Consider the following 22,208-nt stretch of genomic DNA (forward strand, 5'->3'; position numbering starts at 1 on the left):
CATCCCCATTTTTATGGAGAAGAAAACTGAGACTGAATACTCAATTAATAATTAAGGTCTTCCTGATTCCAAATCCTACAGTATCTCCTATACCACCTAGATGTCTTCAATAATAAGAATAAATGGGAGCAGGGGCTTAAGAAGTCACAGTTGTCTGGAAGCAACTTCAAAATTATCTAGAAGTTTCTCATGCAATGATTTTAAAATGCTAATTAATAAATAGAACCGACATTATCATGGGTTTGTACTAAGGGGAAAAGCAACAAATTGATTGGAGCATTCTTATTTTATTTTCTTGCTCAAAATAAATGAACAAAAGAACATTAAGCTCTATTATATCTTCAGAAGGTTTTGAGGTTTATTCTTCTTACTGATATTTTCCAAACATTGTTTCTTTAAAACATTTAAGCACACAAATTAATGAGCATTGAATGAAACCTGGAAAGCCAATGGTCATTCCTCCCTTTATGATATAACACTAAGTTAAATGAAAAAAGTAAACCACTAAATGAAAAAGATGAGTAAATGAACAAATAAATGAAAGAATGAATAATTGGATAGAAATTGGACCTATATCTATTTGTATCACCAGTATATAGTGCTTTGTACATGTACTTAGTATATGCTTTACTAATTCATTCATTCACTTGTGATTTTAATGGAATAAAGGAGTCTGAGAAGTTCAAAATAAACTGAGCCCAAGTCATCCTGCCTTTAAAATTTCCACTCTAAACATTACAGCATGTTGTCTCTATAGCTTGCCCCCTCTTTTTTCTTTCCTTATTTTTATACAGTGGGGAACAATAAAGATCAAAAGTCTTAGCACTTAAATATTAAGCGGCATTCTTAGCCTTACCTGAAGATTTTGAATAATGGGATTTTTATTTTCATAGATATTGATAGGTTATGAAGACATATTCAACCTCTCTGAGATGACTTTCCATTATCATAGAATACCCTTTTGGACACCATTTTTCCATCTGTAAGAGTTACTGAGGCATAATGATGTTAAGTGATTTGTTCAGTCACATAGAAAGGCACTAGATGGTAACTGATTATCTTATTTTTTTCTGTGAATTATTCTATCTCCCTAATGATGTACCCTACTTTTCAAAAAAAATAGTACTCAGAAAATGGCCCCAAATAATGCTTTTCAGCATATTGATATGTTACATTGGGAACTTCACCTCACCTTTTCCTCATCAGTAAAATGAAGGTGCTTATAAAATAATATCTAATGCTTTCATTTCCAAGATTTTATGTCCAATAATCTCAGTGGACAATATCCTATGAAATATCCTCTGCTATTATTTTTTGAGGGTGTGGGAATCACATTTTGATAACTTCCAACAGAAATTGGTAACTCTTTTATAATTTATAATCTCAGAGGATAACCTGAGATAATTTAATAAATAATTTGCCCAAACTATTATAACTAGTTTGTGTCAGATACAGGACCTGAAACCATGTCTATTCATAGTTGTTCCATCTTCCAAGAAGTCATCCAGAAAGAGGTATATTTAAAGAAATTTTTCATGCAGATCTGGAAAGTGTTTTTTTTTATTTATGCATCAAATATAATTGAGAGCTTGTTGTTTATTCAACCCAGTTCAAGATCCTAAAGAGAATGTTTGCCTTCATAGAGTTTAATCTAGGAACTCACCTTTATAGAATCTTGCTTTGAGGTTTACAATCAATAATTCATTATCAAACGCCTTCTACATACCAAGCACTGTATTAATCACTGAAGATACAAAAAACAGAAGTACTGGCTTGCCCCCCAAAAGTTGGCATTCTAACAAGGAAGTCAGCAGGCATGCTTATAGGTATCTCTTTCCCTTTACCCACTCTATGAAGCAGAAGATACAAGTATAATCCACCCCTATTTTAGAACTGATGATGGAAGGGAAGGGTCTTGTATTAAGTGCCCGAAACATGCTAGCCTCTGCGCTAAGCCTTATATAAATATCTCATGTGACTCTCCCAACAACCCTGGAAGGTAGCTGTTATTTTTATTCCCATATTATTCCAACTGCAGTCACTTGTCCTGGATCACACAGTTGGTACCTCCCCTCTTAACCTCTTTCCATACTGTTTGGGACAACTTCAGGCCCAATTCAATAGTGATATACAAGTATTGGGGGGGGGGAATAGTGCTCTGAATTGTTAAAATTATAGAATCAATTAATCAACAAACACCTCTTAAGCTCTTGCTCTAATTACTATGTTAGGTGATAGGAATACCAAGATAAATACTAAAATAATCACTCCTCTTCAGTATCCTTCATGGCACTTGTCCTATGTTATTTTTGAGAGATTCTGTTTAATTCAATTGACATTCCATATTGTTAATCACTTCAGAAAATCATCCTGAGGTCATACACATTTCACTGAATAAAACAAAAAGCATAAGAAAACTTCCTTTGGATGTTTTCCTGAATAAAAATCTTTCTCTTGTTTTTCCCCACTTCCCCTGATTAAATATAAGGGGCAGGAGTTAAATAGAATAGCTTTTCTCTTGGGTCACAAGCCTTTATCAATCAATTGTGGAATGGAGATGTAGGAGGAGGGGGATTATATTATATATATATATATATATATATATATATATATATATATATATATATATGCAAAGTCCTCCAAAAAGGGTAATCATCTCTGAAGTCACCTCAGAAACTACTTCTGCTATATATAGTCCTGACTAATCCCAGAAGTCCTGATTCACCAGTTTGTTCTCAGGTTTTAGGGCTGATTCTCAATGTTTGTGCTTCTATAGTTGCCTTCTATGGCCAGCATGGTCAATAGGTTGCTTGGTTCGACCTCTTTCTTTTTCTTCTGTTCCCCACAAAAGATGCAGGGAGAAAAATTGAGAGCACAAAAAAACCCCCAGAAACCAAGGGATGGGGTAGGGGAGTCTTTAGGCCTGCAAATAAGGTATCCTCTGTTCTAATACCAATTTCCATTCAAAAGAGGGCAGAGGCTCTTAGGTACGTATAGCCCTATTATCAGTGAATTCACCTTAATTCTTTCAATGATTAAAGGCATCAGTGAGAGATATTATTAAAAATTCATTGTTTGAATCTCCAGGAAAGCCTTGCTAGGCAAGTTTTTAAAAAGGAAAAGATGATCCTAATTAAAAACAAAATCAAATTTCTGAGTTCAGTTTTTACTTTTACAATTCAGAAGCTATTGAAGTATCCAATCAGAACCAAAGACAGAATCCAAATCAAGCTTTTGTGCTTTCTCTAACATCCCTCTTTTAGCACAAATCAGTCATATTAGCATTTGGCAGGGTCAGGAATCTTGAAATGAGGATGACTAGTTCTTCCAAAGCAATTCTATGTAAGATTGTGAAAAGTGACCAATACAAAACCATCTCCACCTGTGTGTCATTTCTTTTTCAGAAGAAAAATCCATTTATACCAAGGATCCAACTTGAGATTTGTCACTATTTACTAGGCTAGAGTCTAAAAGTGGCAGGAATGACCTAGTCAGTTTCCAGGGTCAGTTATTCTACCATATTTTTCACTTATGAAAACACAAGACTATTTCAACCTCCAAGATACAGTGCAAAATCAGTGGTGCTAGGATCATTCATGTAGCTGACTATATGATTCTCAGATTCTATGAAAAGGCATAATAGAAAGTGGGCTCTCTTCTCTACAGCTCTAAGGTCATATTAATGCCTTATATCCAAAAGGATAGCATTTAGTGCATTAGGACTGCACTATTTCTTATCTTTACCAGCTTCTTATTTAATTCTAGTTTGTATGATTAAGTGTCAAGACTGTTTGATTTGAAATGAGAGGACCAGAGTTGAAATTACAGCTCTAACTGTGTGACCATGATCAAACTGCTGGAACTCCCCAGACCTAGGGATTTGTTCTTATTGTTGTTGTTGTCTGTTTGCTTGTTTAATCTGTAAAATGTAGGGGCAGTCTTTTGCCTTTTAATTCTCAGTGTTAGGCTAACTTAATAATGGTAGTTGCTTAATAAATGCTTGTTGACTAGTTGCTTCCTTGGATTAGATGATCCCTAAGGTCTATATATCAGTTCTAAATCCCATAATAAATTATGTTTTTGTGCGAAATTCAAATTGAGTAACTACAGATGACTGCTATTTAAAAAACATTTAATTTAGAATTTGCCATACTGGGAAATGTATTTAGTATTTAGGAATTAGTATATTTTATAATTGAATTATACTCTCCTTCCATTCTGACTTTTTTATATCTATTCTTAATTTACAACATAACACATGCTGAATATTCCATTCATTTGTTGAATGTAAATATATTTTATGGTATTGAACTGTGATGTGCAAATTAATCATTCTTAATTTTTTAAAGAATTGAGTTTTGAATAATTATTTTAATATATTTCTTTCTTTATTTCCAAGGTACTACCATTGTGTATCCCTGCCCCCTCCCCTCAGTGTCATGGCATGTAAATTGCATATTCATTAAGACAAAGAATTATTTCAAGACATTCAATTAGCATGATAATAACTCCATTGGATTAGAACCCCTTTCTTTCTCTTTGGTTTTGTATAGTATAGATGGCTTTGTCTACTCATTGCCTGCTAATTTAAGCATTTTATTCTGAAGTTGGCTCTTATTAGCTATTATTTTTAGCTATTTTAGCTATATTATTAGCTATTATTTTCAATATCATAAGTAGAGACAGTTCTTGGCATTTTAAACAGTTGACACTATTGCATTATCTCTAACCTCAAGTTTCACTTGAATGGTTAGAGTGAGGTTAAGTGAGGAGTTCACCAACATGTCACTGGGTCAGTGACTTCCTTATTCTATCCTATCATTAGTGCTACCAGATGAAACACAAATAGTAATTATCTATCTGTTCTGTCCATTGTTTCTTCCTCAACTGTAAATTTTTCATAGTGTATTTCCTATTCTCACAGATTTTTGAGGTGAAAAGGTACCCTATCTACCAGTGAAGATTATTCTTTCATTTGTAGTTTTAGGAAATTACCAGAGGGTAATGAGAGATTTAAGTGATTTAGCTTGAGTCAAAGAGTCAAGATGTGACAAAAAATATATAATTTGAACTTGGATCTTCTAGACTCTGAGACCACATTGGGTGTCTTTTGGTGGCCTCCTTTCCCCCAAAGTCTTGGTCACATGATCTGAATTATATACTCCAGATCTGTCTTCCAGGCTTTGTTACCACAACCTTTGTTATTATTCAGCTCCTAGTCCTGGTTCAGAGATCCTTCACAACTTCAGGACAACCATATGATTAGGCAGATGATATTACTCCAATCAAATTTCTGATAGACAGAGATGTTTTGTTGTAAATCTAACCTGTTTTTCACATTGAAAACTAATATGTATGTGCATGATCCACATTTCAATGATGGTCATATATTGTAAATTTGATGACAGAAGTCCCATTGGTATTCACAAACCTAAAATATTACTGTTCATGTAGTATCAACCCCAAAGGCACTGGACTCTGAAAGCATGTACAAATATAGTATTTTAATGTTAATAAATAGCCATAAAAATAATCTTGAGGAATTGAAAGTTGTTGAAGTGTAGAAGTGAGTGTTGAAGTATTTTTATTACATTCAATTCTCAAAAAAAAAAAAGCTAATCTATTAAGTAGAGTCAGGAAGACCCAAGTTTAAATACTGTTTCAAACAGTTATAGTTGATGTTTATCTCAGTTTCCTCATCTGAAAAATAAACTGGAGGAGGAAATGGCAAACCACTTCAGGATCTTTGCCAAGAAATAATTCAAATGGGGTCACAAAAAGTTGGCCATGACTAAAATGATTTAATAACAACCAAATAACCCATTTTTAAAATGGAGGAATTATTATTAGTACATGGCTATTCTGAGGATCAAATAAGAAAACACAAATAAAGCCCTTTGCAAAACCTAAAGGACTATCTAAATATTGTTATTGTTATCATCAAGGATTATTGTAGAATATCTTCTTCATCATCTAGTTTGTATACACCAGAATTTAATTCATGGTGTTCATAAACTTTTTAAAATACTTTGAAAATAACAGTTCAATATGATAACTCTTCTTTATAATCCTATGTATTTATATATTATGCATTTAAAAACATAATTCTGTGAAGACATCCATATGAGTCAATAGACCATCAAAGTTTTCCATAACACAAAAGCAAGTTAAGAATACCTGTTCTAATAAAAGGGGGGAAATGGGCTCAAAATCCAGGATAGTGTCAAAAAGAGGAATAATATTATGTAGGCATTAGAGAAATAGGAACGTTGTGACAGTCAATGCTGATAAAAATTTGCATTTTTGTCATAGTTAACTCTTTTACTTTCAAAAGTCTGTTTGTTCTCTAATCTGTATGTTTTCTTTTTTTTGTTTCCTTTTTTCTATATCTAGTTAAATGTTGGTAGAGATCAACAGGGAAACATTCTGAATTCCTTTTTTCCACATAGCAAATCTTAAAACATTTTGTTGTTATTGTGCAATTGTTTTTCAGTCAAATCTGACGAAAACTACATGACCCCATTTGAGTTTTCTTGACAAAATTACTAGAAAGGTTGGGTATTTCCCTCTCCAGCCCATTTTATAAATGAGGAACTGAAACAACTAGAGTTAAATGACTTGACTTTCACACTTGCCTGAAAGTGATTTGACCTCAGAGTCTTCCTTACTCCAGGCCAGACACTTTATCCATTACACCACCTAGCTGCCCTAACAAGTATTAATAAGCAGCAATTATTTTCCAGGCACCAGAGTATGTATAACTTTCAATAGAACTTTCTAAATAATAACAAACTTCTGTCTTCAATAGCAGTCAGTAAAAGACAAGCCCTGATCAGTAGATGCTACAAGGGTTCTTATAATCGTAACTAACCCTCATGGTAACTGGGTTAAAAAAAAGGGAATCAAAAGTACACTTTTCACTTTATGATATAATGTAGGTGCAAGAAGTAGAAAATGATAATTATGCATTTACCATTGTGTTTGAACACCAGTTATCACTCACATAAAATGACCTTATGTGCATCAAAGACTTAAAAGTCATAGAAATCAATAAATATAATAAATTTTTTTAAAACTATCTCTCCCTCCTCACCAAATCAAGTATTTTAAAAATTCACCTGATTTTTCATGAAGGTGATATAATTTATTTTATCACCTGTCAAAAGAGAAATGTCTTTTTTTTCTGAACAAATACAGTGGCACAAAGAAAAAATTGTCTCTCTTTGATGCACAAAAGAAAATGTGAATTAAAATGAGGATTTCAGAAAAAATCACTATAAGGGGAGTAGAATATTTTAGTACTTATCTTTATATTATTTAAGTTTTTATTCTTAAAATCATAAAAAACTATTTATGTAAGACACCACCCTTGTGATGTCATTGGTCCTTTTGGAGAGCAAAGGGCAAACAATAATCAAAACCTTAGAGGGAAGGCCTCCATAGAGTCACAAGGAAACAAAAGAATTTGTCCCCCCCAAAAAGGTCAAAAGGCCTAGTGAAGAGAGGCTGCCAGTTTCAGAATCAGAGAGATTTGAATTCAAGTCTCATTTCTGACTTCTACTAGCTATGGAACCATAGACAAATCACTTAACCTCTACATCAGCAACCTCCTAAGATTGTTACACAATTATTCCTAAGCTACATTGGTGGAAGGAGTTTCTACAGTGGGAATTCCCTCCATATCCAATCAAAGATCAATGGGTCTGGTTTGTGCCATGCATTATAGGAGTTACTGAAGATTCCAAAACAAACCTGCAAGAGTTTCAGGAAGCTTGCAACCTAGCTAAATCTGGATAAATAAAGGTAAGTATAAAATAAATTAAGAAAGAAAATAACTGAGTGGGACTAGTGGATAGGAACCCAAGGATAGCTTTGGAAGATCATAAAAGACTTTACATAGTTGGGAGCATTTGATCTGAACTTTGAAACAAACTAGGGATAATAAAGATAAAGAATATCAGTGTGGAGTCTCAGAGATATGGGAGATTAAAGTGCCTAGAATAATGAACAATAAAGTCAATATAAATATGCCTCCATATGTCTGTTTCTGTGTGAATGTGGGTGTACAAACACACATGTGTGTTTATATTTGTGTTTGTATATGTTGTGTGTGCATGTGTGCATGCTTAGTTCATGTGTGTTGTACACAAATTTGTATATCAATTAAATCCGGCCTGGATAACATGATACACACGCTTTTTAAAAAATAGGATAAAGATAGGTTTCTATCCAACTCCATTTTCAGACAGGAGGGGCCATGCATCCCTGCATTCCTGGCACATATTAAAGGAAAAGCCTCAATAATATTCATATAAATCTTCTCATTTAATAGAGCAATTAGAAGGAATTTTATAGATGAGGCACAGGAGAGAGCTGAATTTGAAAACATAATATAGGGTAAAAAATGGAGTCAATGGGTTAAAGCTAAATATATTGGGAGTAAGAGAAAGCAGAGGTAGAATAGGTTAAGATATTTCATATAAAAGATATTTCATGTAGTTTTTGTAATGGTATGGAAGGAGGGAAGGTGAGGGGGAATGAGGGACCCTTCATTCTCATCAGAAATGGCTCAGAGAGGAAACAGCATACACACTCAATAGGGTTTATAAATCTAGAAGAAAAAAGAGAGGGGGAGGGGGAAGGGGAAAGGGAGAGCATAAGAGAGGATAGTCAGATATAATACATTTTCTTTTTTACTTTTTTGCAAGGTGGTGGGTGGGATTGGATGGCCTGTCTGGGACCGTGGGGCCGGGTGGGTGCTGGGTCTTTAGGGTGGGATGTAGGCTTGGGGCCTCTTGGCCCAAGGGCGGGTGTTCTGTTTTGCCACTCAGCTCCCCCACAGCACATTTTTGAAGAGGGACAGAGTGAAAGGAGAGAGAAAATACAATAGATGGTAGTGGGGAGGAATAGATGGAGGGAATTACAATCAGCAACAGCAATTGTGGAAAAGTAACTTCTATGATGGATTTGTGATAAAGAATGTAATCCAGCCCCAGAGACAGAGTTGATGGTATCAGAACACAGACTGAAACACATTTTTTTCTTTCTTTTACTTTATTTCTCAGGTTTTATATTTTGTGGGGGAAGAGGTATTATGCTTACTCTTAATCAAGAATATTTTAGTAATGTATAAATAAGTTCAATTAAAAAATAAAAAATAAAGGAACAAGCTCATATTCTGTGAAATGCCAACTTTTTATACATATATTATATGTATGCCTATGGTTATACGCATGCCAATGGTTAAAGAAAAAGATATTTTGTCCTCCGAGAGCATTTCTGAAACAAGACAGCAAATAGATAGGATGAAAGTAATGTGGAGAGCACTCAAGAATTTGTCAGTGGTAATGACCAACATTTAACATCCAAAGTTTCTTCAAACTCCAGATCTCAGATCCTCTTGTGGTGTCCCATGGTGGGGAAAAGAATTAGCTAATAATCATCTCTGGAAACTGTTGAATAATCTATCACTATTGGAATTATTACTCAAGTAAACTTTGAGTAAAAACTATCAAGGCTTTGGTAAGAAACACTTTTCCAGTATTCACAGAGAAGTCTATCTCCTTGATTGCACAGGGGAGAGTCAAGCTCCTTTTATAGCATTGACCTCATCATTCAGTCTCTACAGAGCCATTTACAGTAATCGATGTCAAAAACCACACAGACTTCATAGAAGAGAGGTGACTTTGGCTATAGAATGAGGGCACTGAAAGGGAAGAAGAATAATGATGCCATGTAAGATATGTAGGGCCTTTTTTCTGTGCTTAAGTGTGCATATTACTTAGATCTTGTGTATATGTAATGGCTTATGTCATTTGCATATTATACATCTTGAATTCCCTTTCTGGGCTTTATAGAGGATAATTGCCAATAGATGGCAATTTTCAGGTTGTCATGTTTGGCTTTCTGTTTATTGATCCTTTAAGAGCCCAGAGATAACTGCATACTGTCTTCCATAACCTCAATTGATGAATCCCATTCCAGTTAGGAAATTATATAAACCAGATATCTCATTTAAGGAAAATCATAGAAAGAAGCAGAAATTTGAAAGTTTCAAATCCATTTCATGAACTTAATGAAATTGCCTCCTTTTTTGTTTTTCTCTCTCTTAAATTTCAAATAGCTTAACTTTATTCTACTTTTCTTTTAGAATTAACTGAATAGCTGAGGTTAGTTACTGTTAGTGACAATGTAACTGGAGGATGGGATTTGTACTCAGTTGATGCAGTTTTAAACGACCAGATGCTGGGACATTCATTCGATGGGGATCGTGGAAGCTCCTTTACCTGCCTTTCAAGTTTTCTTAATACCTCCCTGAGCTCTGCAGAACCAGTGACACTCTCCTCCCTACTAGTTCTCACATAAGCTGTTTTATATCCTGATTGTACTTTCACCACCTGACCCTCATTCCTGTAATTCTCTTCTTCTTTATATTTCCTGGTTTCTCAGACTTCTTTCAAGTGACAAGTAAAGTCTCACCTGCTAGGGATAGCCTTTGTCTATCTCAGTCTTAGTGCCTTCCATATAAAACTATCTCCAATTTATCCTTTAAATTTTAGGTTTAATCCAGTTGTTTTACATTGTTTACCGTTTTTTTTTTTAGTCTTGGAGTTACTTAAGAATAGCTACTCTTCCCCTCACTCACAATTATTTTGACTGGGTAATCTCTAGCTCAGCTCAGGCACATAAAGGCTTATTGACCTGATCAAGATATCAAAATCTCAGGTTCCTTTTTGTAAATTAAAGATAAGAATCTCATTACCTACCTCATTTTGAAGAAAGGGCTTTGCAAATATTAAAGATCTGTGCAAATGTTATTATGTTATTCTCACCTAACAGATAATCAATGTATTTCACCAAATTCAAATATATCCCTTTAAATTTCTTTTAGGAGCATGGAATTCCTATCAACATGGGCTATGCAGTGGCCCCACACCACTCAGGAGTCTACCCAGTCCATATACAACTTTATGAGGCTTGGAAAAAAGTCTGGGGTATCCAGGTCACAAGTACAGAAGAGTATCCACATCTTAAACCTGCAAGATACAGACGAGGCTTCATTCACAATGGTATCATGGTGAGTGAGGGAACCAAGATCAGTTCCAATTATGGCAGGGAGAGTGAAAGTTGATCACTTAAAATCTGCACTTGGACCATTGATTGACTAGGATCCAAGAGGACTTCTTGGAAGTTTAATACTCTATTCCAGTGTGTGGGTTGAGAAAGGGATTTGACTGAGCCTCACTCTTCATTATGCGAGTCATGGAAGCAGTGTGGTACAGTGGAAAAAATGATGAATTTAGAGTTAGAGAACTCGATTCAATTTCTGGTACATGCTAATTGTATGGCCTATCCTCTCTGGCCCTCACAGTCCTCATTAGTACAGTGGGGAGAGTTGATTAGATGCCATCTGTGTTCATTTCCCTCTCTGACTCTATAGAGCTAAGGGTCTATGAGGTTAGGCTTGGGTTCTAGGCAGTCCCTTGTTAACTTATCAGGTTACTTGAAAGGTTGATTCCGAAATCTTCTGTGTGTTATCTCTACTAAGAACAGACCCGGTGTATCCTTAAAGCAGTTATGGACTCTCTACAAATGAATTCAGACCTTCCTCAGAGACCTAGAGTTCAGAATAGCAACTCAGTGTATGCCTCAATGGCAACAGGAAATACTACTGTTTGGCAGTGATTTGAAGAGCAGTGGGAAATTTGATATCCCCAAGAGAACAGTTTTGTTACTCCCCAGGAGGTCTTTGCACTGCCCACTTTGTCACTTGCCTTCTATGCCTGATTATTCTATACCTGATTAAATGGAGTGCATACTTTCCTTATTATTGATACCACACTTTATACTGAAATATGCATTCATGTAATCTTTTGAAGAGAGTAAAAAATTAAAAGAGCTGCTGAAATGATTTAATGCTTCCTTAGGTCTTAGAAATGAGAAAACGATGTACAGTTTAAAAGGATTCCTTGAAATTCAAAGTAGATATTATGGACCTTGAATTATAATTACCCATCTTGAAAATTCCATTAAGCTAAATATTTTCCAAGGATCCATGTTTCCATTTATGCCTGCAAAATTTATTCTTAGATTAATTCAGTTGGTTAGGACACAGCTCATTTCCAAATGTATTCCCAATTAAGTTTGGATATATAATAATTACAATATATAATAAATACAAAAACTATTTAGAAAACATCCAAATTTGTTTATTAACATATTGAAGAAATACTGAAAATGAATTCCTATTTTATAATAAAGATTATTTTCTTTTATTTGTTGTTACCTTTTTTTTTTTTGCAAGGCAATGAGGTTAAGTGGATTGCCCAAGGCTACACAGCTGGGTAATTATTAAGTGTCTGAGTTCACATTTGAACTCAGGTATTCCTGACTCCAGAGCAGGTGGTCTATCCACTGTGCTACCTAGCTGCCTGATCAATACAAATTAACTTGATCACCATTTATCCTACCAATAGTAGTAAAATGCCATTTATTTCTGATAGTGATATTAAAACTTTTTCACCTCCTCATTTTTCTTTCTGCAAAATCAAATCTCAAAAGGGTTTCCTTTGTCTCATTAGAACTGCCCTTCTGGTTCTAATATGCTACCCATTATGTATTGAAATCATTGTTCCAGCTGCAAAGTGTGGACTTTCTTGAGATTTAAATAGGTAGTATTAGGTTCAAGTCCATCTAAATTTTAAAAAGTCAATTTTCATTTTCAAAAGTCTCCCTCTTCATTTAGAAGTTAAATATGAACAAACTTCGACTTTTACTGTGCTGGAAGATGGTACTCTGGTGACTATTTTTTTATTCAAAGAAATAAATTCCTAAGGAAATTGTGTGTCTTTCCATGAGTTTGTTTAATATAGAAACTCCCAGAGGTTTTTTTTTTCTGATGTAAAGCATTCTCTTTCTTAGGCACTTCCTCTTTCAATTGTTGGAAGAAAAAAATGACCAGGAAGAGATAGGTGATATGCTTATACATACTTTCGTAGCTGATAAAGTGAAAGTCCTTTCTCTCTCTGAAAAAAAAAACTGAAAACATGCATCTCTATCTGGGAAGAAAAAATTTCATGTCTCTTTTTCTTCAAAGACCAAGAAAAATATTCCTGAATGATGTGGAGCAGCTATAAACCTGTTCTTCTCACACCTTCCATTTCTTACGAGTAATAGCTGAGGCTGCTTATCTAACCACCTTATGCAAGTTTACCAGTAGTATTAACTTCAGATATTCCATGAAGCCAAGTTTTACAAATCCAAATCCTTTACAAAAAAAACAGAAATTTTAAATGAAAAATTTGAATAATAAATGATAATTTATCTTCTGGAAATGCTTTTCATTTGAATTTTTCTAAATTGATTTTATAAAATAAACTTAATCACTATGAAAATAGTGATAGCTACAGCTGAATCTTCTCAAGTTAAGTCCTATATATAACACAATTGCCCACAAGTATGTCCTTTGAGAAATGTTTGTTGTTGTTAACACATTAATTACTGAATTATAAATAACCTATAAAGGAGCAAAGAATATTTGAATTTAAAGATCATAATAGTATATATCTCCATAACAACCCAGTTTATATTTTAAGAAATAACTGGCATAATTTTAAAAGATGCACAAGCACTTATATAACAAAAATCAGTCATCCCCAGGCAGTTATCCAAGCAACTTTCAATAAATGTTCAGAATATCTTTTGTTTTCTCAATTAATTCAATGGCAATTGGTGGTTGAGTCATTTCAGTGATGTTTGACTTCCTTTTGTGTTATTTTTGATATTTTTTCTTTGTCATTTCATTTACCTACTCATTTTACAGATAAAGAACTGATGCAAACAGGGTCAAGTGGTTTTCCTAGGATCGCACAGCCAGTAGGTGTCTGTGGCTAGATTTGAATTCAGATCCTCCTGATGCCAAGGTCCAGTGCTCTATCCACTTCACCATTTAGCTCTGATTATTTAAAATATAAAAACATGCACCAAATCCTTAGCATAAGATTGTCTTTGTTTTGAATTTAATGCAAAAGACTAAACCTTCTGGCAATCAAAAGCATTACAGAGTACAATTGGATGACTGTTATTGCAAGGATAATAAATGTTTAGGAAAAAATAATGTTGTTTTCCAACATGGAGGATCATTAATTATTTTTTTCTTCTATTAATCTTCATATATGCAAAAGAATTCATCAAAGAATATGGTAGATCCATAATCATTTCAGATCTAATGTATATTTCATTCCTGGAGTCATATTTAATGCCATGGTGAGGGGAATCAGTTTTTATATGCTTGAAACTAAATACAGTTCAAGGATGTACCTCAGAAAAAAAAGGAAATTAAGAGATAAGTAGAGTGAAAATATTCTACTTCTAAGGAGGTTTATCTTCTAATAAACTAATGTTGTTAAAGTTAAGAGTTGTTTTCATAATCCTGTAAAAATAGTGCTGCTGTATTAAGTTGGTAGAATGATATGATATTGCAAACTATTGTCCTGGAGTTGGCATCTGATCCTATCCAGCATCTGCATAATCATTCCCTAAATCAAATTGTTTTTTACAATAACTCCAATGCTGTAACAAGCCAGAAATTTTCATGGCAAAATTTCAGAGTTCAGACTCAAAAAAAAAAAAATGGGACAGTGGTGGCAGATCTAATCAAAACCTTTCAGTGTTACATATTTTTTCCTTCTTCCTTAGGTGCTCCCTCGACAAACCTGTGGATTATTCACCCACACAATTTTCTATAAGGAATACCCAGGAGGGCCTCAAGAATTGGACAAAAGTATCCAAGGAGGGGAACTTTTTCTCACTATCCTTCTAAATCCTGTATGTATTTCTCCTGTGCTTGCTTCCAATAACAGCATGAAATTGAACTTTATCAGAGTGAATCTATTTCAGCAATGTGGGTGGGAAGCATTCCTTTACTGTGGAAATCACTAACACGGCTACTTCATGAGCCTCAGGCTCATGAAATGTGAAAAGTACAGAGCTTTGTTTTTTCCTAAGGAACAGAATAATTAAATATACAGTTTCACATTATCTTAGCTTCATTTTATTAGACTCTCCTTATGCCAAGTAAGAGTAACGCAAGAAAAGTGATTTGAAAACTTTAAGTACTTATTTAATTCCTACATGTTGCTGTTACTGTTACATAGTGATGATTGTGATGATGATGATGATGATGATGATGATGCGAGATCCAAGTTCTAGCTCACTAAGGAACTCATTTTAGGCATGGACCAAGTTTCTTAACTGAAGCCTCTTATTATACCACCTCCCTCTTCCTCTCCCCTCCCTCCTCCTCTCCCTGTCTTTCCCCTTCCCTTTCCCTCTCCTTCTCTCTCCCCCTTCCTTATCCTCCCATTCCCTCTCCCTCTTCCTCCCCCTCCCCCTCTCCCTTCCCTCCCCTTTCCAACATTGCAGAGAAAAAAGGAATCCCATTCTTTAAATATGATTGCTGGGGTGGCTACATGGCAATTGACAGGATAAGCAATAGTTGATACCAATAGAAAACTAAAGGATTCATTCCTATATTTAGGGCTTAAAATAAGTCTGCATGTATATGTTTCTGTGCATCTGTATATGATTCCCTATAAAATTATCATCATGTAATTACATCTCTACTCTAATTATCTTTGAATCCTAGATTGTTTGGAAAATCACTCAATTTACCTTAATACTCCCATCTCTGAAATTTACAATGTATGTGACTTGGAGCCTCCATTTAACCTTCAATTTACTTACCTGTAAAATGATGGGGTTAGACTCAATATTCTCTAAAACTGCTTCTAGTTCTATTTCTGTTGTATGATACTATGACATTTTTTTAGGAATTTTTTTTTTGTATGTGACATACTCTTTTTAAAACCATTCAGTTGTGTACTTAAAAAAGTTTGCGAAGGTATAATACCTATACTAGTAGCCACTCTTCTCATGCAAAACTCAAGGAAGAATGCTTTTAACTTTGCCTGAATTTAATTCACCTCATTAGAATTTCCCAGGGAGAGTTAAACCTTGGATATCTCAGAGACATCTATCTGCCTTTTAGTATCTAATGAATGCCCATATTTGGATAATGTGTCCTATGAGGTATCACAGTATGTAATATTATTTCATTTAATAAATGTCATGTTTTAGATGAAGTGAATCATACCATTATCAAGTCTATAGTCATCAGTATTGAAACACCATGGGAGATTAAATGAAAGGTATAATAGATCTAATCAGTTGTAATGTTTGAAATGTGTTAGGAGGTTAAATGATCGTTAAGTTGGGTAACAAATGCATGTAAGTTTGTAAGGGAGAAAAAAATGAATCACCACTAAATAAATGATAGGAAATTTCCCCAAAACTCTTGTCAAAAAAAAAAAGGAAGAGGCCATAGGTCAACTAATCAAATGTGAATTTGAAACATAAGAATATATTAAGATTAATTGAAGGTTGGAAAACTATTGTTAAGGTGTTAGAGCTGTAATGTCAGATAGGGAGAAGAGCTCAGGGCTAAAAAAAAAAACAACCAAAACCCAACAACCCTGGGCTGTGACCTTTGGCAATTAATATATGTAAGTGACCTTTCCTCCAAATATGAAGATAGAGCTCTAGGGTTTTTTTTTCCAAGTTACTGAGGCACCAAGAAATCAAAGAAGAAATAAGAGCAGCCTTTGAGGGAGATAGAATCTAAAATCCCTGAAAGCAGGGATTACTTGATTCTTTGTAATTACATACCCTATCAGCTAATAAATGTTGGTGGAATAATGATCATTAAATGAAATAAATAAGGACAGTTACTTAATTTTAATTTTTACTCCATTTTTCTTATCAAGAGTAATCATTCTACTAGAAATGACAGAATAAAAAAGGGCTACTGGACAGTTGCACTCAAGATGAATAAGGTTCTATAGTAAGAGAGACATTAGCTGCCCTTGGTGAGTTGAAAACATCTTGTCCAAATCAAACATATTATTTACTGGAAAACCTGGTAGATGTGATTGCTACACTTATATAGGCACAGATTGATCTTTGAAAAAATTGTGGAAAACTTGGAGAGGTGTTACTGATTTTTAAAAGGAAGAGAATGGAGTTTTGCAAAGAGCAAATTTAATATTTCTGACAAAATTCTATAATAAAAGTAAAGTAAATGCCTATCTTGGAAAAGATGTGGTAGTCACAGAAAGGTTTCATCAGAATCACATCTTACCAAATGAATTTTGTTTACTTTTTGACTGGCTTACTAAATTGATGAATCAGAAAAGCAAATAACTATTGTTTACCTATTTTAGAATGCAAATAACAAAATTTCTTATGCTATTCTTATACTAAAAGATGGAGTGAGTAACTCAGGTGAGTTACACATAATGATATGATTATACAGATTCAGAACTGAAAAAATGGCTAGAGTCAAAGAATAATCATTAATACTTCTGGTCACCATCAAAACATGTCCCTAATGGAGTTAGAGACCAAAGATTGATTCTTGACATTGTTATTTATCAGTTTATTCAATAATGTAAATAAAACATATGACATGTTTTCAAATTTGCCAATGATGACACAAAATTTGAAAGGATAGCTAGCTAACACATTGAATGACAGTTAACAAGTCAATAAGCATTTATTACATGACAAATCTGCTAAGTATTAGGAGTACAAAAAAGGCTAAAACAATCCCTACCCTCAAGTAGCTCCTATTCTAATGGGGGAGACAGTATGCAAACAGCTACGAATATACAAGATATATAAAAGTTATATTAGAAATGATCTCATAAGAAAGATTTTAGTATTGAAAGGGACCAAGAATGTGGTAGGAAAACATGGAACCAAATTGAGTTCATTATAAAATAACTAAATGTCTTCAACTGGGCTTTTATTGTAATATATAAATTTTTGTATATCCACTTAACCAATTTAATATTCCACTCATGGCAGTGATAACTTCCAAATCTTTTCATCCCTCCACACATATATTTTCAGCTGAAAAATCTTGCCTCCTAGTTCATTGAGGCCCTTAATGGATAGCTCCCTATTTTCCCTTCTTCACCTCACTTCACTCAGCAGCACATTATTAGAAAGGATGGTAATATGTGGTAGGAGTAATCTAAGACTGTGGTTTGCTAAGCTATGGCTATGATAGAAGAAGGGGGAGCAAGAGACAAATATTGAAGTGAGGGTAAAACTGAAACTAGTTCATCAAGGGATCAAAGTAGGGAAGAGAAGAGCATAGAGGTTCAAGGTGAAATGTGCATAGCTTGGTGGGGGAAGCAAAGGTGGAGGAATTGTAAATAATGGTGGGAAAAAAGCAAAAGAATTAAGGTATCATAAGACTGAAGAAAAGATGAAATGGAAAAAGATTAGTCTCAGATAAACTGGTATAAGATTCAAAAAGACCTTGACAAGATTGCTATCAAACTAAATGAAGATGAAATTTAATAGGGATAAATGCAGTCTTATATCTTGGTTAACAATATATGATTCACAAGTAAAAGATCAAGGGAGATTATTTAGAAATTAGTTCATTGGAATGACAAGGATCTTGGTATTTTCATGACTGTTAATCCTTTCAGCTGTGGCCATTCTTCATGATCCCATTTGGAATTTTCTTGACAAAGATATTGCAGTAGTTTACTATTTCCTTCTCCAGCTCACTTCACAGAGGAAATTGAGGCAAACAGGATTAAGTGAATTTCTCAGAGGCAACAGCTAGTAAGTGTATGAGGCCAGATTTGAACTCAAGAAGATAGTCTTTCTGAATCCAAGTCCAGCACGCTATCCACTAAGCAACCTAGCTACTCTTACTCTTCAAAGACTATAAAATGAGTGAGGAAAGAATAACATACTAGAAAAAAAAGAAATTATAGCCTCATTGTATTGCTTTATCCAGTACATTGTATTTAGTTCAAAATACCATATTTTGTATCAAGAGGATGGAAACCAATATGATGAAACAATGTGGAGTTCTTATCATATGAGAATTGCTTAAGGGATCTATGCATGGTTAGTCTCAATTAGAGAAAACTTGAGGAAGATAAAACTATTTTCAAGAATTTCAAAAACAATTGTGTTGAAAAGAGGTTGGATTTTTTTCTGCTTGACCCACAAGACAAAATCAAAACAAGGAAATAAATTTAAGAATATTTTAAAGATCAAATGAGATCATATTTATAAAATTTTAGCAAATCTTAACTCTAAGTTACTATTATCAGTATCACAAAATTATATTTAATGATAATCATATGGAAATAATACTGAGGTAAATTGATATCCTCCCATGGTACATTTTTGTTTGATATTATGTAGAATATTGCAAAGACAGACAAAAAGGTTACTTAAAAAATTGATATATACATTCATTGAATGAGTAAAAACATTTTGTGACAACTTTAATAATATACAAAATGATATAAATGATTTACCCTTCATTATGTTTCCATAAAATCAAAGAATTATAGTACTTTAAACTAAAAATGATAGTGAAAGAAGAAACTTGCCTATAAATACTAAAATTAGACACTATAGATAGTCAAATCATTGACAAAATGTTATCTGAGGTAATGAGACCCTTTCAGGAGGTCCATGAGGTCAAATATTTCATGATAATATGAAAATGCTAGTTGCCTATTAAAATATTGCTCTACTTTCTAATTATTTGTGTGTGTGTGTGTGAGAGAGAGAGAGAGAGAGAGAAAGAGAGAGATGAGAGAGAGAGAGAGAGAGAGAGAGAGAGAGTGTGTATGTGTGTGTGTGTGTGTGTGTGTGTGTAACATTGTATTTTCTTCAACCAAAAAAAACTAATCAGAATAGATTAAATGCAGAGGCAGATAGAATAATTCAGTTGTCTTCCAAAATAAGCAAAACAATATAACTCCTCATTATTTTTTAAATTTGGAAATAATTATAAAAAATATTATTTATATTAATATGTAATGAGGTTATCATTTTTTATAAAATTTTTTCAGTTTTTATTTCTTATGTGACAAATATTGATATCTCTAACATACATAAATAAAAGATATGGGAACCTCAGTCATTTGTAGGAGAGTAAAGTGGTACTGAGACCTGAAAGTTTGAGATTTGTTGTTATAAATCAGTCAATTAATAAACATTTTTACTAAATATCTGCTATGTTATGAACTTTTCTAATCAAAAGAAAGTAAAAGAATAAAAGATGAGACAGTCACAGAAAACAAAAATCCAAGACATGATCCACTAGTAAAATCCATGGCATAGGCTATAAGTATGAATCTATAGCTACTACTTTCATCAGTTGGTTCAATGTGACTCCTTAGAGTCAAACTCAGAGCATTCGGTTTTCATCATTCCTTGAAGTGAATTCAAAATTTTACACTTACTATGCCTAAACTACAGTTTGCTAACATTGGTAAAGGCAACTATGTGATGAAGAGCTATTTAATTTATTTTCAGTAGAGCCATAGAGCTTGGTGTCATCTCTATATATCAATGGACTAATGAGGTATTATATCTTTAGTTTGAAGAATATCCTTAATCCAACTTCATTCAGGCTCTTCATTTGACCAAACTAGCACAAGAAAGTTAAGTGATATGGTACTTCAATGCCCTAAATCAATTAGCTAGTTGATGACAGACCCAGAATTAGAAGTGAGGGCTTCTGATTCTTACTGAGTCAATGTGGATCACTTTCTCATATTTTATTAATACTTATGTGGCCTTCTTATCTGAATTCTCCTACTCCTTTTGACTAGAGAGATTGAATTAGCCATCAGATCATTTCCTGTTTCCCATTTTTTCCTGTCCCTAGGTTTGATCCCTATCAACTATTCTTTGCTTTGGTGTACCCATCAGCACATGCATGGAAATAAGATGAATAGATTTATAAAAATAAAATCTGGCAATATCATAGGCATGATCTCTAATAATTCTAGAAATTGGTGATTTGACCTTTGAATTTGACATCAGGGAGGGAAAAATAATATTTCTTTTCTTTTCTTATCATTAAGGCATAATCTGTGAAGAAAAATTTTAAAGATATAGTTATTGGTTGATTATAGTTTTAAAAAGACACTCCATTATAGAACAACTTAGGATGCTAAGATTAATCATACTGTAGGCAGGCTTGGAGATATATAGAATTTTGAATAAATAAAATTTGATATCAGAACTCCAGACATTCCTGTATAAATCTTTCTCCTCTGAAACATCTTTGCCCATTTCCCCAACTATCTCAGCTCCAGCTCTGTCCCCACCCACCTATTGCCATCTGTTATGTTCATCATCTTCCTAATGGCTTCCTAAAGGGACTGATTCCTTCTAAACTATTAATAGAATTTTGTTGCTTTAGATTACCCAAGCCTCACATAATACCCTGTTCTCTTAACACTTTCAGTTCTATCAACTCTTAATGAGAAAACAAGTGATTCACCAATCCATCCTCTTTCCTTTTCTTTACCTTACAACATTTTCTCCTCATCTCACAATCCCTTGAAATTACCCCACCACCACCACCAAGACTTCCTTTCTTCCAGTAGAAAGAAGGGTTACTTCTTGCCAAGGTCAATTTTTCTTTATATCTATCTATCTATCTATCTATCTATCTATCTATCTATCTATCTATCTGCTTCCAGGGCAGGATTTTATATACATCCTCTTGCATATTCCCTTCTTTGATCCATTCAACCAACCAGCTCCCTAGTTCAACCTTACTTCCACTGGGGACTATTACAATTGCCTCTCTTTTTAGTTTTCCTACCTCGAACTTCTCTCCGGTCCAAAGTATTCTCCTCGTAGCTAACCAAGAGATTTGTTTTTTGTTTTGTTTTGTTTTTCTACTTCCTCTTATTCACCTTCGTTTCCTTCAAGACTCAGGTGCTACCTTGTACATAAAGTTTGGCTTGATCTCCTAGCCTCTCCTAATCTTCTAATAGCCTCTCTCCCCAAACTGCCTACAATTTATATAGTTTTATATATGCTTAAATATGTACATATTAACACTTCCATTGGAATGTAAGTTTCTTCAATGACTACTTCACTTATGTCTTTATATTCACAGAGAACTTATAAAGTATTTAATAAAGTGGCTTTCCATAATTAAAAAAATGAAGGTGCCATAGTAAAAGACCTCAAATTATATTATAACTTAAATATAAAAGTTATTTACTATTGTTTAAGGAAAACAAAGTAAAAGTATTTCAATGAAATAGATAATAAGCAAGAAACAGGAAAAAGTAGAAAAATGA

At 33.8% G+C, this 22,208-nt stretch overlaps 1 protein-coding gene across 1 annotated transcript in view; it reads left to right on the forward strand.

The window, feature by feature from the left end:
• Positions 1-22,208, forward strand: part of NDST4 (N-deacetylase and N-sulfotransferase 4) — a 445,770-nt gene that overhangs the window by 263,790 nt on the left and 159,772 nt on the right. The window contains exons 5-6 of the mRNA XM_074228617.1: positions 10,892-11,077; positions 14,698-14,826. Coding sequence (XP_074084718.1) covers positions 10,892-11,077; positions 14,698-14,826 — 315 coding nt within the window. The remainder of the gene's footprint in view (positions 1-10,891; positions 11,078-14,697; positions 14,827-22,208) is intronic.

The sequence above is a fragment of the Macrotis lagotis genome, chromosome 3 (genome assembly GCF_037893015.1).
Source record: "Macrotis lagotis isolate mMagLag1 chromosome 3, bilby.v1.9.chrom.fasta, whole genome shotgun sequence".
NCBI classification, from domain to species: Eukaryota; Metazoa; Chordata; class Mammalia; order Peramelemorphia; family Peramelidae; genus Macrotis; species Macrotis lagotis.